Genomic DNA, 20,335 nt, shown 5'->3' on the forward strand with positions numbered 1-20,335 from the left:
GATAATATATCAACGATGAGATATTGTTAGAAATAATTAGTATTTAGATTTTTTTTTACACTATCATTAGATTTTTCTATTTAATAATCAGTGGGATTTACAATGCAGTCTTCTTACATTGTTGTATTGGTACCTTTAATTAATTGTATTGCTCAAGTTGTATCATCTTTATGGGCACTCCTCCAATCAGTGTTTCAACTCCTTCACCTTTGACCTCTCCGGGGTAATTCTCTCCCTTCATGGCCCTCGGGATGTTGTAGGGACATGTACGCGTCTGGACCCGGTCCAGGATCAGGGACCCGGTCCAGGATCAGGAAACCAACACTCCACAAACTCTGGCAGACGGCGTCCTCAATAGGAGGCGGAGCCAATGTTGACCTGCAATTTGTGGGAGCAGATTGTAAACGTTGAGACACAGAACCGGCAGCACTGGGATCAGATCCGGCGCCATGTTGCATTCCTCCAAACACCAGTGAGCTCCACATGATAGGATGACGTCCTGACACCACGTGACCCTCAGTGTGTGTGTGTGTGTGTGTAACTCAGCCGCCACAATGCTTCCACCTATGAACTCTGACTTTAGGACGTGAGTAACTGCTGCCATCTAGTGGCGGAAAATCAAAGTTTCAATATGTGCGCCTGTCTGGAGAAAATAGAAAAAAGTTGGGTGCATTTTTTTCAGTAGAATTGTTACAGAAAACAAAATTTGTTTTCCCAATTTCTAGCTTCGGCTGTAAGGCAAAAGTGGTTCTCTTGATACATTTTTCTTCAACTAATCCCATCTTTTCAGGAAAGAAAAATATAAATATATATCTTTTCTTTCCTGAAAAGATGTTGAAAGTATGTCAACAGTTGAAACAAATAATAATAATTATTATTATTATTATAATTATTATTATTATTATAAAAATTATTATAATAATTATTATAATAATAATAATAAAACTATTAAAATTAGAGATAAACCAAACAATTTAGCAGATTATCTTCACATTTCATCCAGACAAAAATAAATCCGTTTCTACAGAAGAGAATATTTTAATAAACACACTTGACATAAAATGAAAAGGAGTGCTTCAGAGAGGCAGCGGCGCTTCACGTGAACTCTCCTCGGGAATAAACTCAAGACAGTAACATGGAATGAGGAGTAACAGCGTGAAGAAAAGAAAAGAAAAAAAGAAAGGAAAGCGTGAACAGCAGAAATACGATAGTTTGTGCAACAGCAAAATACAGTCGAAGTATATACAAGCATATATTCTTTCACTGAACAGTCAACAATAGCTTCAACAACGCATGACTTCGTCGTCTCTTTAAGAGCGGCGGAGAGATTTCCTCAAGAAACCGTCACGGAGTTTTCTAAGTGCTAGGGATGCAACACGTCACACCATCAGGAGCTTCATATGGAAACTAGAACCCCCACCCGATCCCCCCTCACGACAATCTGAAGCCCGGAAGTGTTCATCGGCTCTCGTGAAACCAAAACACGCGCTCTTAAGCTACGGCCCGGCGCGTTGATTTCAGAATAGTGTCGCGTGAAGACGGCCGGCTGTTGGACTTCTAGAGATCGCTGGAGGCCCGACTGAATGATTTATGTTACGTCATCGCACACTTTATAACTACAGTACGTAAAGCCGTCTATACTGTACTATGAACCCCACGCTGTTTTCAAAAACCACGAGAACGACATGCTGTAAAAACAGAATGGAGCTGATCTGAGATTTAACTGCAGGAACAACTTGTGCAAACAGAGGAAAAAGAGGAATGATCCAGAACTCAAACTTTGACCTGAAGATGGCCGATACCACAGGTTTGCTTTTTTTATAAGCGGCTTCTTCTTTAAAAAATAAAAAAAGTGTAAGTATTTTTCCAGATAATCGAACCGATAACAATTTGAAAGATTAAGGCCGAGTCTCGGGGGGGGGGATTTAAATATGAAGAGTGGCAGGAGGCCAGATGATGACGGAAAAGCAAGGCGTGTGACAGGAAAAGGTTGCCGGTTCCAACTCCGGTAATGTCCGAGGAAACGTTGGTGAAGAACACAAATAAATCCGCTCTTCCTGTCGCTCACCGCGCGGCGTTAGGGCCCGTCTGTCAACATCCGTTGTCTTTTTTTATTATTATTACTTCGCTTCCCTCTTTGGGGGATCACCATAAAATTTTTCTTTATAAAAGAAACATACATTTGTACAAGTATTTACAAAAAGGGGGGCTGAGGGGGGAAACCAAGGCATTTAGTGTTTCATTTCCTTCGCTTATCCACAGAGGAGTGGTTTCACGTCCCTCCGTCCCACATTTTAAAAACAATAAAAAATTTTACGAGTCCAATTGGAGTGTTTTGTTGTTGTTGTTGTTGTTGTCTAATATCTCAGCCCACTCCCGTTTCGGGGGGTGTCGTGTGTCCTGGGCCAGCCCAAGTCCCTGAGTCATTAGCGTGTTCGCTCTTAGCTCGTGCCGAGGATCCTCAACCGGAGTCTGACTCGCTGGTGTCTGAGGAGGAGGAGGAGGACGAAGAGGAGGAGGAGTTGGAGCTGGAGCTGCTGCCGCTGAGGCGCGTCGGCTCCGTGCGAGCCTCCGCAGCGCTCGGCTTCTCCACTGGGGGCAGAACAACAACCGAGAGAAAATAAATACAGATTTACATTTTCTTTTTTTTTTAATGAAGAGAACTCAGATTCCCAGCAAGTTACAAAGAAAAACAAATGTTTAGCGCTCAACCCACATCCTATAAAACATGCTGCGCTCCTCCATGACTCGGCTGATAACGAAATAATTCGTGAAACTTCGACTGACTGCAGAGGAGGACCAGAGAGTGAGTAGAAGTACAAAATGTGTAGCATGAGGAGTCCCCATTGTGTTCAGCTCACACCGTTAGGCCCTTGGCAACAGGTTTTATTAAAAGATCTTTTCAATACAAAAAATTAAATAAGAACTTCTATTTTATTTTATTATTTACAGCATTATAACCGTTAATTCCAATTATCCTTACTTGTAGCCACGATGGTGTCGTTTCCATAGAGTTGCAGGACTTATATAATGCAGTGAAACAATGAGTCAGTAGTAAATAAAATCTTGACTGTTTGTCTCACAATAAGTCAGACATCCACGGTGCACCTGAGCAGAACGAGGAGGTTCGGGGCTCACCTTTGGATTTGGAAGGTTTCTTGACCGAGTTGAGTTGCCCGCTGACGTCCTGCAGCCTCCTCTCCAGCTCCCTCCTCTTCTCCAGAGCCACCTCCTCTTTGGACTTGCCCACGCCGCCTTTCCCTCCCGCTGCGCCTGAAAAAGACGGCGGCCGCGCGGTCACCAAGCTGTGGCGCGAATCACAGAAACCTCCCAGGCGAGTCGGTCGTCGAACGCTCTGCAAACGCGTCTTCGACCTTCCACGCGGCCGTATCGGCCTCAAGGAGCCGGATCAATGACGATCAATAACAGACGTTTAGTTTAATAAAAGAACAAAGACGTCTTTTAGAAAAGGACCTTAAATTACTTCTGCTGTAATCTGGCGCGATAGAGAAAATTACAGGGGGGCGGGCGGAGATATTTTCTTTTTAACTCAAAAAAGTCTGGGAGCCATATGCTGTCACCGGAAGAGCCATAGGTTCCCGACCCTTGGTCTAAACCCAAGATATGAGGTGTTTGAATGCCCGGACGTTTCATCTACCTGGATCGGCGTACGGCTTGCGGGGCTTCTTCCTCAGGCAGGTCATGACGTAGCGCTCCAGCTCCTTCAGCGTCGACGGCTTCAGCGTCTCGAAGTCGATCTCGATCTCCTCGGGGTTGGTGTCCCGCAGCGACGGCTCCCGGGACTGGATGATGTGGACCACGCGGCCCAGCTTCTCGCCCGGCAGCTTGTTGATGTCGAGGCTCAGCTGGCGCTTCTCGTCGTAGGACATGGGCACGATCTCCTCCTCCTCCTCGGAGTCGTAGTGCGGCAGCATGGAGGTGGGCAGCGGGGCGTAGAACGACTTCTTCTGGGCGCTGCGGAGTCAGAAAGGCCGTTAATGTCGGCTGATTTATATGTTCATGTCAACAGGGTTCGGACGCGCGTCGACCAATGGGTGTCCAGGATTTCAAACAAAATTTCCATGACCAAATATTTGTTTTTATCTCTTTGTATATATGAAAAAGTGAGAAGATGTCATATTTAAACTAACAATAAGGATTCCAAAGCATATAGTATATAATCTTAAATGACCCCCAAAAAAGTGCGACTATGAAAGAGAGCTTATGCCAGCATGTATTTGCAGCGTCATTCTTTTAAAAGCATATTAAATATTTAAAACTCAGCGTAAATGAACATATGAAAATAACTAATTTCCAGGACTTTTCCAAAACTTTGAGAATTTTTTTTCCCCAGGACTTTTCCAGACTTTTTCACAAATTAGATAGATAGATAGATAGATATATACTTTATTAAACCCCAAGGGGAAATTTGTCGTAACAGTAGCAGCACCAATAAACTAAACACACGAGAATAAAAATAAATAAAATATAAAATATAAAAAACAGGGATGAAAGATATAGATGTATACAAGAAGTATACAAAGTAAAATATAAAATAAAATATATATGTATATATACAACATATATGCATACACAATACAATACTAATGACTGCAGTGTAAAATTAAATTAAATATTAAAATATTAAATATAGACAGTGTGCAAAATGCAAAGTGTGTGTATGTGTGTAGTGTAAATAAATGAAATGTGTGAAGTGCAGATCAACATAGTGTAAATATGAAGTTATTATTGCAGTTATTGCACGAGGATCTGGCAAATTCCATGACTTCCAGGTTTTCCATGACCCTATGAACTCTGTACTGTATTACAGACGAACGACTGTGTGTTACTTCACATTGAGAAGCGCCACAAACTAACTGCTCCGGTACTGACCTGCTGTTCTTGCTGCTCTTCTTCCCCGCGCTCTTCTTCGGCCGGGACCCGCCCGCGCGGGCGGACTTCGTCTTCAGCAGCTTGCCGGGCATCTTCCATTCCTCGGAGTCGGCTTTGCTTCTGACGGCTCGACTTCGCTTCTCCAGCTTCTTCTTTTTCTTCTTTTTCTCCTTCTTCTCCTTCTTCTTCTTGGCCTTGACGATGGGGCCTTGGGAGAGGGCGGCCAGCTGCTCGTGCATGGCTTTGAGCTGTTTTGGGGAAAGAGTGTAGAAATGTATGATCCCGTTTTCTTTTGGAGACCTGGATGAATAAAAAAAAGACACGAAGCGGGTGTGGGGGGGGGGGGCGACGTACTTGTGTGCACACCTGGTCCTGTAACTCGGCCAAGCGTTGCGCTCGCTCCTCCTCGCTGTCCGAGTTGCGGCTGCTCTCGCTGTCCTCGCTCTCGCTGCTGGGCTCGCTCTCCGACGTGGACGAGGAGGACGAGGAGGAGGAAGAGGAGGACGAGGAGGACGTCGGGCGGCCGCCCGGCGACGTGGCCGCGTGGTCCGCGTGCGTCGGTACGTCCGGCATCTTGGCGAAACGGAACTCGAACACGTCCTGGGACACAGGCGCACGGAAAAATACATCAAAATAGAGAAAGATGTGCCGGCACAGAAAAGACTTCCTTCAGTCTGCTGCACTTTTGTTCAGTCCAATAAAGTCCAGGGTTCATACACAAGTTGACCTATGACCTTTACATGACCTTTCCATGACTTTAAACCAAATTTTCATAACCAAACATTTTGTGAAATCTCAGTGTATACAGGAGTAGATACCGTAAATGATACAAATGAAAGAGACAATAGTTTGATTAAAATAATTTATATAAATGTTTTCTTTTAATTAAACTGTGTAAATAAACATACGAATATAACATTTCCATGACTTTTCCAAAACTTTTAACACTATTTTAGATTTTTTTTTTTTTAAGGACTTTTCCAGGCCTGGAAATAACCCATCATAAAATTCCAGGACTATTCCAGGTTTTCCATGACCGTACGGACCCTGAGAGTAGGATCGGACCGCTGTGCTCACCTGCAGCTTCCGGGCCATGCCCACCACGTCGTGGTCCGGCGGGTTGTACTTGTAGCAGTTGGAGAACATGATTCTGACATCGCTAGAAAACTGTTGCGCGTCCCTGTATTCACGACAGTCCATCTTCCTCTGAAGAAGAGACGGGAGAGACGACAACTTTACAGCTTCAAGCGCGGCTTTTATCAGGCTTTATACACTTCTTCATACTTTGCCATCACATCACATCTCTTCAGCCCCAAAGTCACCGTGTTCATCAGTTTTTAAAGAACATTAAGAGATCTGAAACACTTCACCGCGTCATCATTAACACAAAACTACAACAACGGTCTACTCCTCATTCCACAAGCGAGACGTCACCTTGATGTTGCCGAGGTCCATGGCGCACTTGACGATGTCGTGATAGTCGTGAAGTCCCAGCGCCGCCGCGTCCACAGGCGCGTAGAAAGGCCAGGCGTACGCCGCGTGTTTCTTTGACAACATGTCCTTCAGCAGCCCGCTGCAGTACCTCAGCTGAGGGCTCAGCTTGCCCTTCTTAGAGGGCTGAGCCTGCACCGAGTCGGGCAAGTCCTTGACGGGGGGCTTGATGGGGCGTCCGCTGCCCACTCTGCGTCCGCCGCCGCCTACCATCATGGGCTGCAGCAGGACGGGACCTCCGGGGCTTCTGACCAGGCCCATGCCGGGCGGAGTCTCCAAGCCCATGTCGGAGATGGTGTGCACGGAGGTGTCGTGGACCTGGCCCCCGTGGCCTCCTTTCCCCAAGCCCACCATGTGCGTTGGTCCCGACATGCCCACGCTCAAGCCCATGGTGGAGGGGGTGGTGGTGTCTGCCTTACGTTTTACACCTTTTTTCTTCAAATAAAGAGGTTGGCAGTCACAATAAACTCAATATTGTGGCTTTATTCCAATCACTTTAATACTTGTAATTCAACACATTGTTTCTTTCTACAAAAATGGTGAATACACAGAGATATTTTTGCAGTAGGCACTCAAATCTGTATTGCTTCTGCCTTTCAAGATGCCTGCCGTTTGACATTTGAGAGGTTTTTTTAATTAAGAATTTAATATACTAAAACCTTACTTACTGGTCTTGTTTGACACGCACACACATATTTTCTATATATATATATTTTCTATATAAAATATATACACACATGTATGCTATATATATATATACAGGACTGTCTGAGAAAATTAGAATATTGTGATAAAGTTCTTTATTTTCTGTAATGCAATTAAAAAAACAAAAATGTCATGCATTCTGGATTCATTACAAATCAACTGAAATATTGCAAGCCTTTTATTCTTTTAATATTGCTGATTATGGCTTACAGCTTAAGAAAACTCTAAAATCCTATCTCATAAAATTTTAATATTTCCTCAGACCAAGTAAAAAAAGATTTATAACAGCTGAGTGTTTGTCAAGGCTCAGGAAACCCTTGCAGGTGTTTCGAGTTAATTAGACAATTCAAGTGATTTGTTTAATACCCTACTAGTATACTTTTTCATGATATTCTAATATTTAGAGATAGGATATTTGAGTTTTCTTAAGCTGTAAGCCATAATCAGCAATATTAAAAGAATAAAAGGCTTGCAATATTTCAGTTGATTTGTAATGAATCCAGAATGCATGACATTTTTGTTTTTTGAATTGCATTACAGAAAATAAAGAACTTCATCACAATATTCTAATTTTCTGAGACAGTCCTGTATATATATATATAATATATAAATACACACACAAACATGTATATATACATACATGTGTATGTATATATATATATTTATATACACACATACATATTATATAAATATATACACACACATAAATATATAGAAACGCACAGACACATATACATACATATATATAAATAAATACACACACACATATATATATATATATATATATTTCCGAATGACGCTTTGAATATCTGTCGTCATAAATTATGACGACATCTTCACCCTTTAAAAAAAAATCCTCGAACCAAAATCCTCAATTTGAAAAAAATGACTCAACAAAATAAATAGTCTTTATTTTTATTTTTTTTTCAAATCAACTTTCTTTAATGAATATAATCCGTCAGTTTTTCCAACATAAAAACAACTAGATGCATAATGAATGAATGAATGAATAGACAGAAGGGGTAAAAAATAAAAAAATAAAAATAAAAGCTGCGTAGCATTCAAACGTGAACGTTATGGATGAAGCTTCATGTTCAGTGCAGCACTAGACTGTTCTATCTACCTTGGTTGTGGGCTGTGTAGGGGGCAGGCCCATGATGTTGGCCGGAGGCAGGCTTTTGGACAGCACGGTCTGGGGAGAGTCGGCCACCATGGACTCCCCAGTGTCCGAGGAAGACGGGGAGTAAGCCGACTGGGACACGGCGGGCACCTGCTGAGCCCTCGCTGGTGAGAGATGAAGATTCAACGTTAGTGATGGACTTCAGCTGCAGGATGACAGGGTGACTAATGTTCTGTCGACATCACTGGAGACACGCACGGCTGTCCGGGTGTGTCGTCCACCCTCAACGCCACTGTGGGAGTTCCCCTCCCTGACCTGGACACGGTGTGCTGGCCGCCTCCAGAGGAAAGCCAGCAGCGTCTCCAAAGACATCACACGCCCGGGGGGCACTCGGTTTCTTCCTCTGCCATCAGGAAGAAGATCCAGGACTATTAAAACCCGGACTAACAGGCTGAGGAACAGCTTCTTCCCCGGAGCGGTTTCCTCCATCACCCCCACACCGGACACTAAAATACTCTTTTACACAACACTTGTTCACTTTTAAGCAATTATGCAATAATGCCTGTGTTTTGTGTTTGATTTATTCTTATTTATTTTTAAATGTCTTGTTTTAAAATGAGAAATATCCCGTCTTATTGTTTTTATACATGTTTTTACTGCTGCTGCTGTACCGACTGATGAGTCGCCAACTTAATTTCGTTGTATGTTTTTTTTACGATGACAATAAAAGTCCTTACCAGAGACGTCTCTGCAAAAGGAAGACATTTAGTGTAAGCGCTGAGCTGCATGTCGGAGGCTGGAAGTCAGTAGTAGTGAGAAGAAGAAAAAAAACATAGCTTCATTCAAAGTCTGAAACGTACAGTGAGATTTGCGCCCTCGTCCCCGACTGTTCTTGCTTCGAGGAGCTGGAGGAGGCAGCTCAATTTCGTCCTCGGGCATCTGGGCCACCTTCTGGAGAAAGATCTTCTCCAAGGGCTGAGCCATCAGCACAATGTCATCCGTGGGCTAGCAAAGACAATTTAAAAAAAACATTAGTGCACTGCTAAGATCCCTTTACATTACAATATAAAACTAGAACGGGCACTCGGTAGAGCGCATACCTTCACATATCACAAGATTGGGCATTGAATTATGAACATTTTGGCATTAGTTGCATGCCAATTGGATAGAAATTGACCGTGCTATGGTAAAAAGAAGACTTTGACCTTTTCGTGACCTTGACCTTTGACCCGATCGATCCCAAAATCTAATCAAATGGTCCCCGGATAATAACCAATCATCCCACCAAATTTCATGCGATTCGGTTAAATACTTTTTGAGTTATGCGAGTAACACGCATACAAATAAATAAATAAACATTTTCAATGCGAAGGTAAATACTTCTGTTATTAGTTTGAATGAGTCGCTGATATTTCAGTAGCAGAGTGAAAACAGAAAATAGTTAAGCCGAACATTTGCTCGAAGAAGCAGCCGATCCTCTGGTTTATTATCGCTTCTGATAGGTTACGAATGACATGAACAACAAAAGTAAAAACAGTGGTGCATGGAGGACTTCAGTGTCGACCCATTGATGCTAAAATAGAATCAACTCCCACTTCACACACTCATTGACCAAAACACCTGGATTGACATCTCCGGAGAAGTTGCCCGATGTGTAAAAAATAATAACTTGGTGACGGATCTGCACTAAATCTGCAACGCCAGCACTTTCCTTTCCCCTCTTTTGTTATTACGTGAGAAATCTCTCCCAGGTAGAATTCCCCGGTACGTTTCTGTGTTCTCGAGGGTAATCGAAAAAGATGTATTTTTTTTTCTTCTCCCTCTCACAATTTTAAGATAATCCCCTGAGAGAACCCCTGGGTCTGGTCTCCAGAGCCTCGAGCTTCGCATAATACTGGTCGACCTGGAATGTAATCATGAGAGCGGGCCCATCTTTTTCAAAAGGGAGCCGCGAGAGGGGGATGAAATGGGACGAGAACACGATGGAGAGGGATCTGTTTTTTACCTTTTAACATACCTTGTTGTAGATGTAGCAGTTGGTGAACATTGTGTTGAAGTCCTGTATGCACTCACTGGCACTGCGGTAGAAGTTGTTCTCCAGGCGCTTCTTGATGGTCCCCATGTCCATGGGCTGTTTGATTATTTTATGGTAATCCTGAAGAAGAAGGAAAAGCAGAACAATAGACAGAAGTGAAACATGTGAAGAACCTTTTTTGTGTGGAAATGAAACCCTAGAGCAGGGGTGTTAAACTCATTTTCACCGTGGGCCACATCAGGGTCAATTTGACCCCATTCAATGTCGGTGTTCTTTCGGGTCAATTTGACCCCAGGCTGTCAAACATATAAGAAATATCAACTTTTTTTATATATTTAAAGGGCTATTTAGGTAGTCAACAAACAAACATAAAGTGCCTCACACTTAAACTTGGGAAACAATATTAATTCTAATAATTTTCTGGAGGTTTTAATTGCTTGGGTCAAATTGACACCACGGGTAAAATATGTCAGTAAATATAAAGGTAACAGGAGGGTTAAACATTGAATGGGGTCAAATTGACCCAAAGGTAACAGGAGGGTTAAAGGGGCGGTTTCTGAAACACTGTGTAAACGACTCCGGAACATTATTGTTGAATAACTCTTATTGCATTTAATTATTGGTTATTTGTGTGAGTGTAGAAATAATGTACATAAGAGCATTTCTCTAATATTTTAACATAAATCCAACGAATTTGAAACCTTCAAAATAAAAGCACAGGATATTTTTCTTAAATTCCTGTAAGAAAATGTGATCACGCGTCTTTTCAAGATGTCAGGGGCCACATTGGCGGGCCGGATTTGGCCCGCGGGCCTCGTGTTTGACACCTGTGCCATAGAGCATGTTGAAGTCGGGCTGAGCCATTGGCTGGATTAAAGTTTACATTATTCATTTATTGGTACAGGCACCGTACACATAAATCCACCCAGGGGTAAATGTGTCAACGTTAGCTACGGCTACATTTCAGCTGTGGTCCCTGCGACGGTGGAGAATGTAATTTTTTTAATTGCAAAAGCCGTAATAAATAACTTTTTTTTAAAGATATACACAATAAACAAACTAAACAAGGTCGGAAACACCTTCGTGTGCACGAGCGCTGCCTTAGGCTCCACGGGACCAAGAAAACAACTTGGGCAAGCGTTGATGCTCACATACAAGTTTGTGAAAATGGCCATGGCCGGGGTTAAAGTGAACATAGTGAGCGATACAGAAAACTACAGGAGCTGGAGCAGGGTTCTTACACATGTTGACCAGTGGATTTCCAGGACTTTTCCAGGACTTTATAGCAAATGTCCATGACCAAACTGAAATCTCGGTATAAACATGTACAATTTAGAAAATGTTGCGTATTGAGAGCGTACGCCGGCTTATATTTTGAGCGTCTTTCTTTAAAAAAAAACATATTAGTTATTTCAAACTCGGCGTAAATGAAAAATGTGATAACACATTTCCATGACTTTTCCAAAACTTGTATGATTTAAGTTTTTTCCATGACTTTTCCAGGCCTGGAAATGACAGTTTTAATATTCCATGACTTTTCCAGGTTTTCCATGACCGTACGAACCCCGTATCGGCACAACAACGAGTTTCAGAAACACAAATCAAACTCGACAAAATGAAAAGTGGAAGTGGGAAAGGGAGGCGGTTCACTGTTGCAACGCACCGGTAGGTTGAGCCTGTAGGCGTCCACCGGCTCGCGGAAAGGCCAGGAGAACTGATGCCGCCACAGGTACTTCATCAGGGTCCTCTGGAGGAACTGCAGCTGGTTGGTCACGAGGCCCGGCCGGCTCGGGTCCTTCACCGGGGGCTGCGGGGCGACCGGCGGGCCCTGAGGCGTGGCGTGCGGCGGCAGAGACGGGCTCTCAAAGTCCTCGTAGAGCAGCGACGGCTTGCGGATGCGTTTGCCCGAACTACTGAGTTGGTCCATCCCGCCACTGGACAAGCCGACCAGGGAGCTGGAGGGGAGGAAGGGAAGAGAGGAGGGGGAGGAGAGGAGGGGGAGGAGAGAGAGAGGAGGGGGAGGAGACAGAGGGAGGAGAGAGAGAGAGGAGAGAGATGATGGGGAGGAGACAGAGGGAGGAGGGGGAGGAGAGAGAGGGGGAGGAGACAGAGAGAGGAGGGGGCGGAGGGAGAGAGTGGGAGGAGACAGAGGAGGGGAGGAGAGCGAGAGAGGGGAGGGGGAGGAGGGAGGAGACATAGGAGAGAGAGAGGAGGGGAGGAGAGAGAGAGAGGAGGAGGGGGAGGAGGGAGAGAGTGGGAGGAGACAGAGAGAGGGAGGAGAGAGAGAGGGGAGGGGGAGGAGGGAGGAGACATAGGAGAGAGAGAGGAGGGGAGGAGAGAGAGAGAGGAGGAGGGGGAGGAGGGAGAGGAGGGGGAGGAGACAGAGGGAGGAGGGGGAGGAGACAGAGAGAGGATCGGGAGGAGAGAGAGATGATGGGGAGGAGACAGAGGGAGGAGGGGAGGAGACAGAGGGAGGAGAGGAGGAGGCAGAGAGAGGATGGGAGGAGACAGAGGGAGGCGACAGAGAGATGATCGGAAGAGAGAGAGAGGAGGGGAGGAGACAGAGAGAGGAGGGGGAGGAGACAGAGAGAGATGATGGGGAGGAGACAGAGGGAGGAGGGGAGGAGACAGAGGGAGGAGAGGAGGAGGCAGAGAGAGGATGGGAGGAGACAGAGGGATGATCGGAAGAGAGAGAGAGGAGGGGAGGAGACAGAGAAAGGAGGGGAGGAGACAGAGAGAGGAGGGGGAGGAGAGAGATGATGGGGAGGAGACAGAGGGAGGAGGGGAGGAGACAGAGGGAGGAGAGGAGGAGACAGAGAGGAGGGGAGGAGACAGAGGAGGAGACAGAGGAGGGGAGGAGACAGAGAGAGGAGGGGAGGAGACCGAGAGAGGAGGGGAGGAGACAGAGAGAGGAGGGGAGGAGACCGAGAGAGGAGGGGAGGAGACAGAGGGAGGAGAGGAGGAGGCAGAGAGAGGATGGGAGGAGACAGAGGGAGGAGACAGAGAGATGATCGGAAGAGAGAGAAAGGAGGGGAGGAGACAGAGAAAGGAGGGGAGGAGACAGAGAGAGGAGGGGAGGAGAGAGAGAGAGAGGAGAGAGATGATGGGGAGGAGACAGAGGGAGGAGAGGAGGAGGCAGAGAGAGGATGGGAGGAGACAGAGGGAGGAGGGGAGGAGACCGAGGGAGGAGGGGAGGAGACAAAGGGAGATGGGGAGGAGACAGAGGGAGGAGGGGAGGAGACAGAGAGAGGAGGGGAGGAGACCGAGGGAGGAGGGGAGGAGACAAAGGGAGATGGGGAGGAGACAGAGGGAGGAGGGGAGGAGACAGAGAGAGGAGGGGAGGAGACAGAGGAGGGGAGGAGACAGAGAGAGGAGGGGGAAAATATGACATGGATTGATGAAGTTAAACTGCAGGAACTGAAATGCTCCGTTGTGATAAAAGTGGTGAGAATGAAAGTCCAAACACCAGATCACTCTTTACACTCTGAAGAAAGACGAATACATAAAGGCGAGAGGAGGAAGTGGCGCTCGAGTCTCAGCGCGCTGGACGACCGTTGCCTCCGTTCTCCACCGCCGACGCCTCCATCGAGCCACTGAACTCCCCCCCGCTCTCAGGACCCACGCATTTGTGGAAAAATGTGCGTATGTTAAAACGCACACGCTAAACATGCTTCAGTCACGCAACCCTCGGCCTGTGAACACGTGACTCCGCCTCCCAGTCGGCGAAACCGCCATCTAGGAAACAAGGATTCCATCAATGGGCTGCTACATTTAGCACCGGCGTGGGAACCAACGTCGCATGGCTTCTCACCAGCAGGAAAAAAACATCACTTATAGTAACAGGATACTTTTCTCTTTTTGTTCGGCTAAAAAAAATATATATAGATATATATATATAAAGAATCACGGGTAAAATAATTAGATGTAACACTGACTCCATGCCTAAAATAAAATGGCTCCCTGTTGTTTTTAAGACTCTTGCTCACGAGACAACTTTACAAAAGAAAAAGTTCAGAACGATATGATAAATAATGTGATCGGGTGGTTACCTTCGCATTGAAAATGCGGAAGGTTATGTTTTGATCGCCGTGTATTTATTTATGTATTTATTTATTTTAGTGCTGTGAAAAATAACGCGTTAACTCAGTTAATCCAATTACAAGTTTAACTAGTTTTTGTTTTTTACCGCATTTAACGCATGCGCAGAATGAGCTTCCAATCCGTCTGTTGTTGGTCGTTGGGACGAAAAAAAAGTCACTTGCAAAATAAGCTTCCAATACACCACTTCAATCTGAACTATGTCCGCTCTCATGCAGACGGTCTGTTCATCGGTAATGATCCTTCCGCAGGTTCACCTCCGGAAACCTTGTAACGACTTTTACTTCCTGTAGATCAGGGGTCTCAACACGTCGATCGCGACCTGCCAGTCGCGATCGCGTAGTGTCGGTAGATCGCATGACATTAAAGAGATTGGCCCGCCCCTGACATGTTCTCTAGAGCACGCCTTTGTTCTTTTATTAAACTAAACGTCTGTTGTTGATCGATCTCCACAGCAGCATGTCATCTCTGTCTCTACGGCGTTGCGTTAACGATCGATCTCTCCTCCCGCCTGGCGCGCCACAGCCCGCATCGCGCCGCAGCACAAAAAAGTCACTTGTCAATCTGTCCACCTTTAGATTGTATCATGGTGGAGTTCATGGTTGACAAACAAGAAAAATGCTCTGTGTAACCCTCCTGTTACCTTTACATTTACTAACATATTTTACCCTCGGGGTCAATTTGACCCCAGCAATTAAAACCTGCAGAAAATTATTAGAATTAATATTGTTTCCCAAGTTTAAGTGTGAGGTACTTTATGTTTGTTTGTTGACTACCTAAATAGCCCTTTAAATAAATAAAAAAGTAGATATTTCTGATATGTTTGACACAGTGAAAAACAGCCTGGGGTCAAATTGACCCCAAAGAACACCGACATTAAACATTGAATGGGGTCAAATTGACCCGAAAGGTAACAGGAGGGTTAAACATTCTGTTTAGGATGAAGATGTATTAATGTTCCATATGGAAGAAAACTGCTAAATAACTGCTGAGTTGCAGCACCATTGTATAGAAGAATGTATAAATGTATATATCCGTCTTTTGTCATAAATCTCTATGTTCTCACAAAATATACCGAGAATATCGGTAATATGTGATTAATCATGATTAATCCACAAAAACCTGTGATTAACCAGATTAAAAATGTTAATCGTTTCACAGCCCTAATTTATTTGTATGCGTGTTTCTCGCATAACTCAAAAAGTATAAAAACCGAATCGCATGAAATTTGGTGGGATGATTGGTTATTATCCGGGGACCATTTGATTAGATTTTGGGATCGATCGTGTCAAAGGTCAAGGTCATGAAAAGGTCAACATCTTCTTGAATCGCATGAAATTTGGTGGGATGATTGGTTATTATCCGGGGACCATTTGATTAGATTTTGGGATCGATCGGGTCAAAGGTCAAGGTCATGAAAAGGTCAAAGTCTTCTTTTTACCATAGCTCGGTCAATTTCTATCCAATTGGCATGCAACTAATGCCAACATGTTCACAAGTCAATGCCCAATCTTGTGATATGCGACGGTATGCGCTCTACCGAGTGCCCGTTCTAGTTGTAAATGGAGAAAACAAGAAGGGGCCTCGGGTCATCTCTGCTTTCTCCCGAGCTTTGAGGAGAATCAACGCTCTGCATGACAGATCAATAGGAGGCAGAGTTAAAAGATTAAAATAGAGAGAGAATGGTATCAAATGGGCGAAAGTCAATGGGCGTTCCGAACGTCACGAGCATGTAGAGAATTCTCCTGAAGAATTGAACTTGCCTTTTCATAAACACACAAAATAGAGAAGGTAGTTCATGAAGTTTGTCTTTGAAGATGAGAGAAGATATCGACTTCACGTGTTTCAGTTGCAGAACAAGCAGCAAAGTGAAGGGCCGATACATCGAGGGTGCCGAACACACAATCAACACCACGCTGCGAATAAATAAACACTGAAATAATAAATCTCAACTCTGCTTTGCTCTCTTATGTATGACATTTGTGAGCTCTGATTTCCAACTATTTACAAAGACATTTATACCACTGCCAATACCCGACATCTTCCCAGTACTCCCACAATTACCATTAAGGACTGGTTTGAATAAAAGCAGGGTTCTTACACATGTTGACCAATGGATTTCCAGGACTTTAAACGAAATTTCCACGACCAAACTGAAATCTCGGTATAAACATGAACAATTTAGAGAATTTTGTATTCAAAAAATGAGAATTCCAAAGCGTACAGTTTACCTTAAATGAAACAAATGAATGAGACAATAGTTTGAATAAAAGAATAAACATTTCTATTCATGTTTATTCCTTTAAACACTTATATAAATGTTTATTCTTTATGTGCAAATCCATCCGTTTATATTAATTATTTCAAACTAGGTGTAAATCAACATGTGAATATACCAACATTTCCATGACTTTTCCCAAACTTTTATGATTTAAGTTTTTTTCCATGACTTTTCCAGGCCTGGAAATGACCATTTTAGAATGCCATGACTTTTCCAGGTTTTCCATGACCGTACGAACCATTTCAAAATGACTAAAGTTAAGTAAAAGAAAAGGACGTTACAGATCTCAGAATGCTCTACGACTCACTGGCCTCTTCAGTCTTGGCGTTCAACACGACCATATCGACCACGTTCGATAGAGACCGGAGACGTAAACACTGTCCCAGTGTTCTTACACATGTTGACCAATGGATTTCCAGGACTTTTCCAGGACTCTTCCAGGACTTTTAACCAAATCTCCATGACCAAACTGAAATCTGGGTATAAACATGAACAATTCAGAAAATCTTGCGTATCGAGAGCGTACGCCGGCTTACATTTTGAGCATCTTTCTTTAAAAAAAAAATAATTATTTCAAACGCGGCGTAAATGAACATGTGATTATAACAAATTTCCATGACTTTTTTCAAAACTTTTATGATTTAAATTTTTCTCCATGACTTTTCCAGGCCTGTAAATGACCATTTTAAAATTCCATGACTTTTCCAGGTTTTCCATGACCGTACGAACCCTGCCGTCCTCCCCTTTTCACCTCCTTCGAAGCAAAACACAGGGACCAGAAGGAGTTAAGTCCCAGCCCAGAGTTCAGGCCACACACTTGTCCCACTGACACAAACAATGGCGAAGCCTGTGAGCTGATCTTCTCCATCGGTCACAATCCCAGCGACACAAAGAACGTCTGAACTGCATCAGCATTTAGCAAATATCAGGAGCCATTTCACAGTGAAGACACTTCAGTATCAACTTACAGACACATATACTTAAAGACCAGTTACTTAAAACTTGTGGAATACTTATCAAGTAACATAGCTGCAAATTAACTGAAATAATAGGGACTTTTTTTGTGATATTTGACTGGAAATGCCTTACAGCTTGACCCCCTTAAGGATGCATCTGCAGCACGAAAAACGATATTCATGCGTTGTCTCTTTTTGCTGTGGGTGTTTCGGGTTAACCAAAGGCTCGCGCACCAACGCAAAGGATCTGATCTGCATGATTTAGATTTGTAGTGGAACAGTCAAAAAGTCCAAAACAGCGATCATTATTAAATACAAAAAGGCAAAAGGGTCGTTACTTTTCTTCCTTTTTTTTTCAATCATTGTTTTAACACAAATGTGCCAAAACATTGGTCACACAGAGGTCACCAATGTGACTTAACCCTCCTGTTACCTTCAAATTTACTAACATCTTTTACCCTTTTTGACCACAGCAGTTAAAACCCCCAGAAAATGATTAGAATTAATATTGTTTCCCAAGTTTAAGTGTCACTTTATGTGTGTTGACGACCTAAATAGCCCTTTAAATAAATAAAAAAGTTGATATTCCTTCTATGTTTTACACAGTGACAAACAGCCTGGGGTCAAATTGACCCCAAAGAACTCCGATGGGTACAAGTTGCGTTCAGGACATTGAAAACATATCATCATGTGAATTTTATGTTTTTCCAGTTGTCCCCAAAAAATTAGGAAAAGTCGTGAAATATGAAGCAAAAAAAATGATGTCAATCATATTTTTACAGACGTTAAACATTGAATGGGGTCAAATTGATCCCAAAGGTCATAGGAGGGTTAAACACAACAACAACAACCAAATATGATGATAATAAACAAGCTCTGGCAAACATCTACAGTCTTAAAAAACCACATACAATACATTCTTTAAAACATGACACTATGAAGTTATGAATATCTATTATGTTCAATTAAATATAAAAGTATTTCAACTGTCAACTGTCTCTCTTTATTACATAAGATCCCGTTGTGTTATTAACACTTGCAGCTGCTCATATGACTGATGCATTAACGTAATTGGCTACTAATACAGGCGTCTTAAAATCTTTATAATTGAGTTAAAACAACGAAAGAAAAGTGTTGAATCGTAACCCTAAAGCCGGTGATCGCGTGGTTGCGGAGGCCCCGCCCTCACAGTTTGTAAACACTGCCTCACGGTGACGGACATTATAACAGAAAGAGATCAAAACAAGCAATAAAAAGACACATTAAACCAACTGTGTCGCTTTTGGAGCACAAAAAAAGTAAAACCGTCACGTTAGCTCAACTTGTAAATCACCGCCACAGTCACCTTGATACTAATCTAACAACTACAGCGTCACCGGACTGCAACAATAACCGACTAAATATGTTTATTCAGACACGCTTTTATATTACATAGCACCCGCTGTGTGTGATAATAAGCACGCCGGGGCAGTAGGTTAGCTAACTAGTTATTACCGGGTAGCGAGACAGCTTCCGAGGGAGCGGAGCGATGAATGAAGCCGACTGACAGCCGGCGGGGAGGCAGCCCGGCGGGGCTGCGGCTGTCATGTGAACCGGAGCACGAAAAATAAATAAAAAGCTACGAGTCTTACGACACATTTAGCGAAAATTTCGCGGACGTTTAGTGAAGCTAATGCGGCTTGCTGAGGGAGTCTGCTGGGCGAGCTACCGTGAGCTACACCAGCCCGTGATCCGAGAACAACCCGTTCGTGTGCGGCTAACGGTAACTCACGTTAGCTACCGTTTCGGGATGACGTTAAACCGCTGGTCCGACACGCCTCCATCGGTCCACCGGGGGGAATTGTGCAAAATCGATAGGCGTGTTTTTACCTGTCGTGCTGCAGGTTGACGGTGGCGTCCATCGGTGCAGAAGGCGGAGTGTTATTACAATCCAATTTTTTTTTTCCTTCTCCTTCCCCCCCGCCTCCCACGACTGTTGACGCTGCACTTCCACCGAAAGACCGCCGCGCGACTCCGCAGTGAAATGGCGCCGACCCGCTTCCGCTTGACGCTATATGAACCCGGAACGTGGCACTGACGCGTCGTTTCGGTCACGTGACGGGTGATCCTGCGCTCCTATTGGCTGTGACCGCGCGTCGGTCAAACTAAGCACACGCCCGGCTCCTCCTTCGGTCGGTACATATTGTCCTCTGCCATGTTTGAAAACAATGGATTTACTCAGTTTTTAAGATTTGGGCCTCAACGATTTCACAATTATTTTCCTTTTACAGTCACGCGTCATTCTGTCTGCAGGGACTTATGTTTTCTCATATGTTGTCTGCAGCATCTGGGGTTGCTGATGGAGATACTCTGCACACACACACAACAAACTTCGGATTTGCATTGGCGGTAAATGTAACGTCTCATATATGGAGATTGTGACAACATGCTAACCATTGTTCTGACCAGGAATGTGTGTGTGGGCACTCATTTAGCTGGACGTGCTTTTATGTGGCATGCTAATAGACATACATGACCTTTTTTTTATTTCAGGCTCTTCAACTGTGAGATTATTGAAAGCAACACGTTCCACAAGCCATGCACTTTGGAAAAGAAACAGCCTTCATGTTGTGAAAAGTAAAGCAGGGATAAACTATGAGGAAAGACCCCCTCGACAACGTATCCTGAACTTAATCTGATGCAGGTCACACTATTTAAAGGAGCACTCCGGGGACGTATTGCTGTACTTTACTGTAAAGCTGGGACTCTCCGTTTAT

At 44.0% G+C, this 20,335-nt stretch overlaps 1 protein-coding gene across 1 annotated transcript; it reads right to left on the minus strand.

Annotated features, from left to right (window-relative positions):
* Nucleotides 1-1,014: 1,014 nt before the first annotated feature.
* Nucleotides 1,015-19,602, minus strand: brd2b (bromodomain containing 2b). Its single transcript, XM_056444245.1, has 12 exons — nucleotides 19,449-19,602; nucleotides 11,908-12,199; nucleotides 10,227-10,364; nucleotides 9,070-9,214; nucleotides 8,213-8,373; nucleotides 6,328-6,819; nucleotides 5,971-6,099; nucleotides 5,248-5,493; nucleotides 4,894-5,141; nucleotides 3,659-3,975; nucleotides 3,139-3,273; nucleotides 1,015-2,592 (listed from the first exon to the last, which is right to left on the minus strand). Exons 1-12 carry the CDS (start codon nucleotides 19,478-19,480, stop codon nucleotides 2,462-2,464), a joined length of 2,466 nt encoding a protein of 821 aa, XP_056300220.1. The 5' UTR covers nucleotides 19,481-19,602; the 3' UTR covers nucleotides 1,015-2,461.
* Nucleotides 19,603-20,335: the final 733 nt, after the last annotated feature.

This window comes from Pseudoliparis swirei, chromosome 22, assembly GCF_029220125.1.
Source record: "Pseudoliparis swirei isolate HS2019 ecotype Mariana Trench chromosome 22, NWPU_hadal_v1, whole genome shotgun sequence".
NCBI lineage: Eukaryota > Metazoa > Chordata > Actinopteri > Perciformes > Liparidae > Pseudoliparis > Pseudoliparis swirei.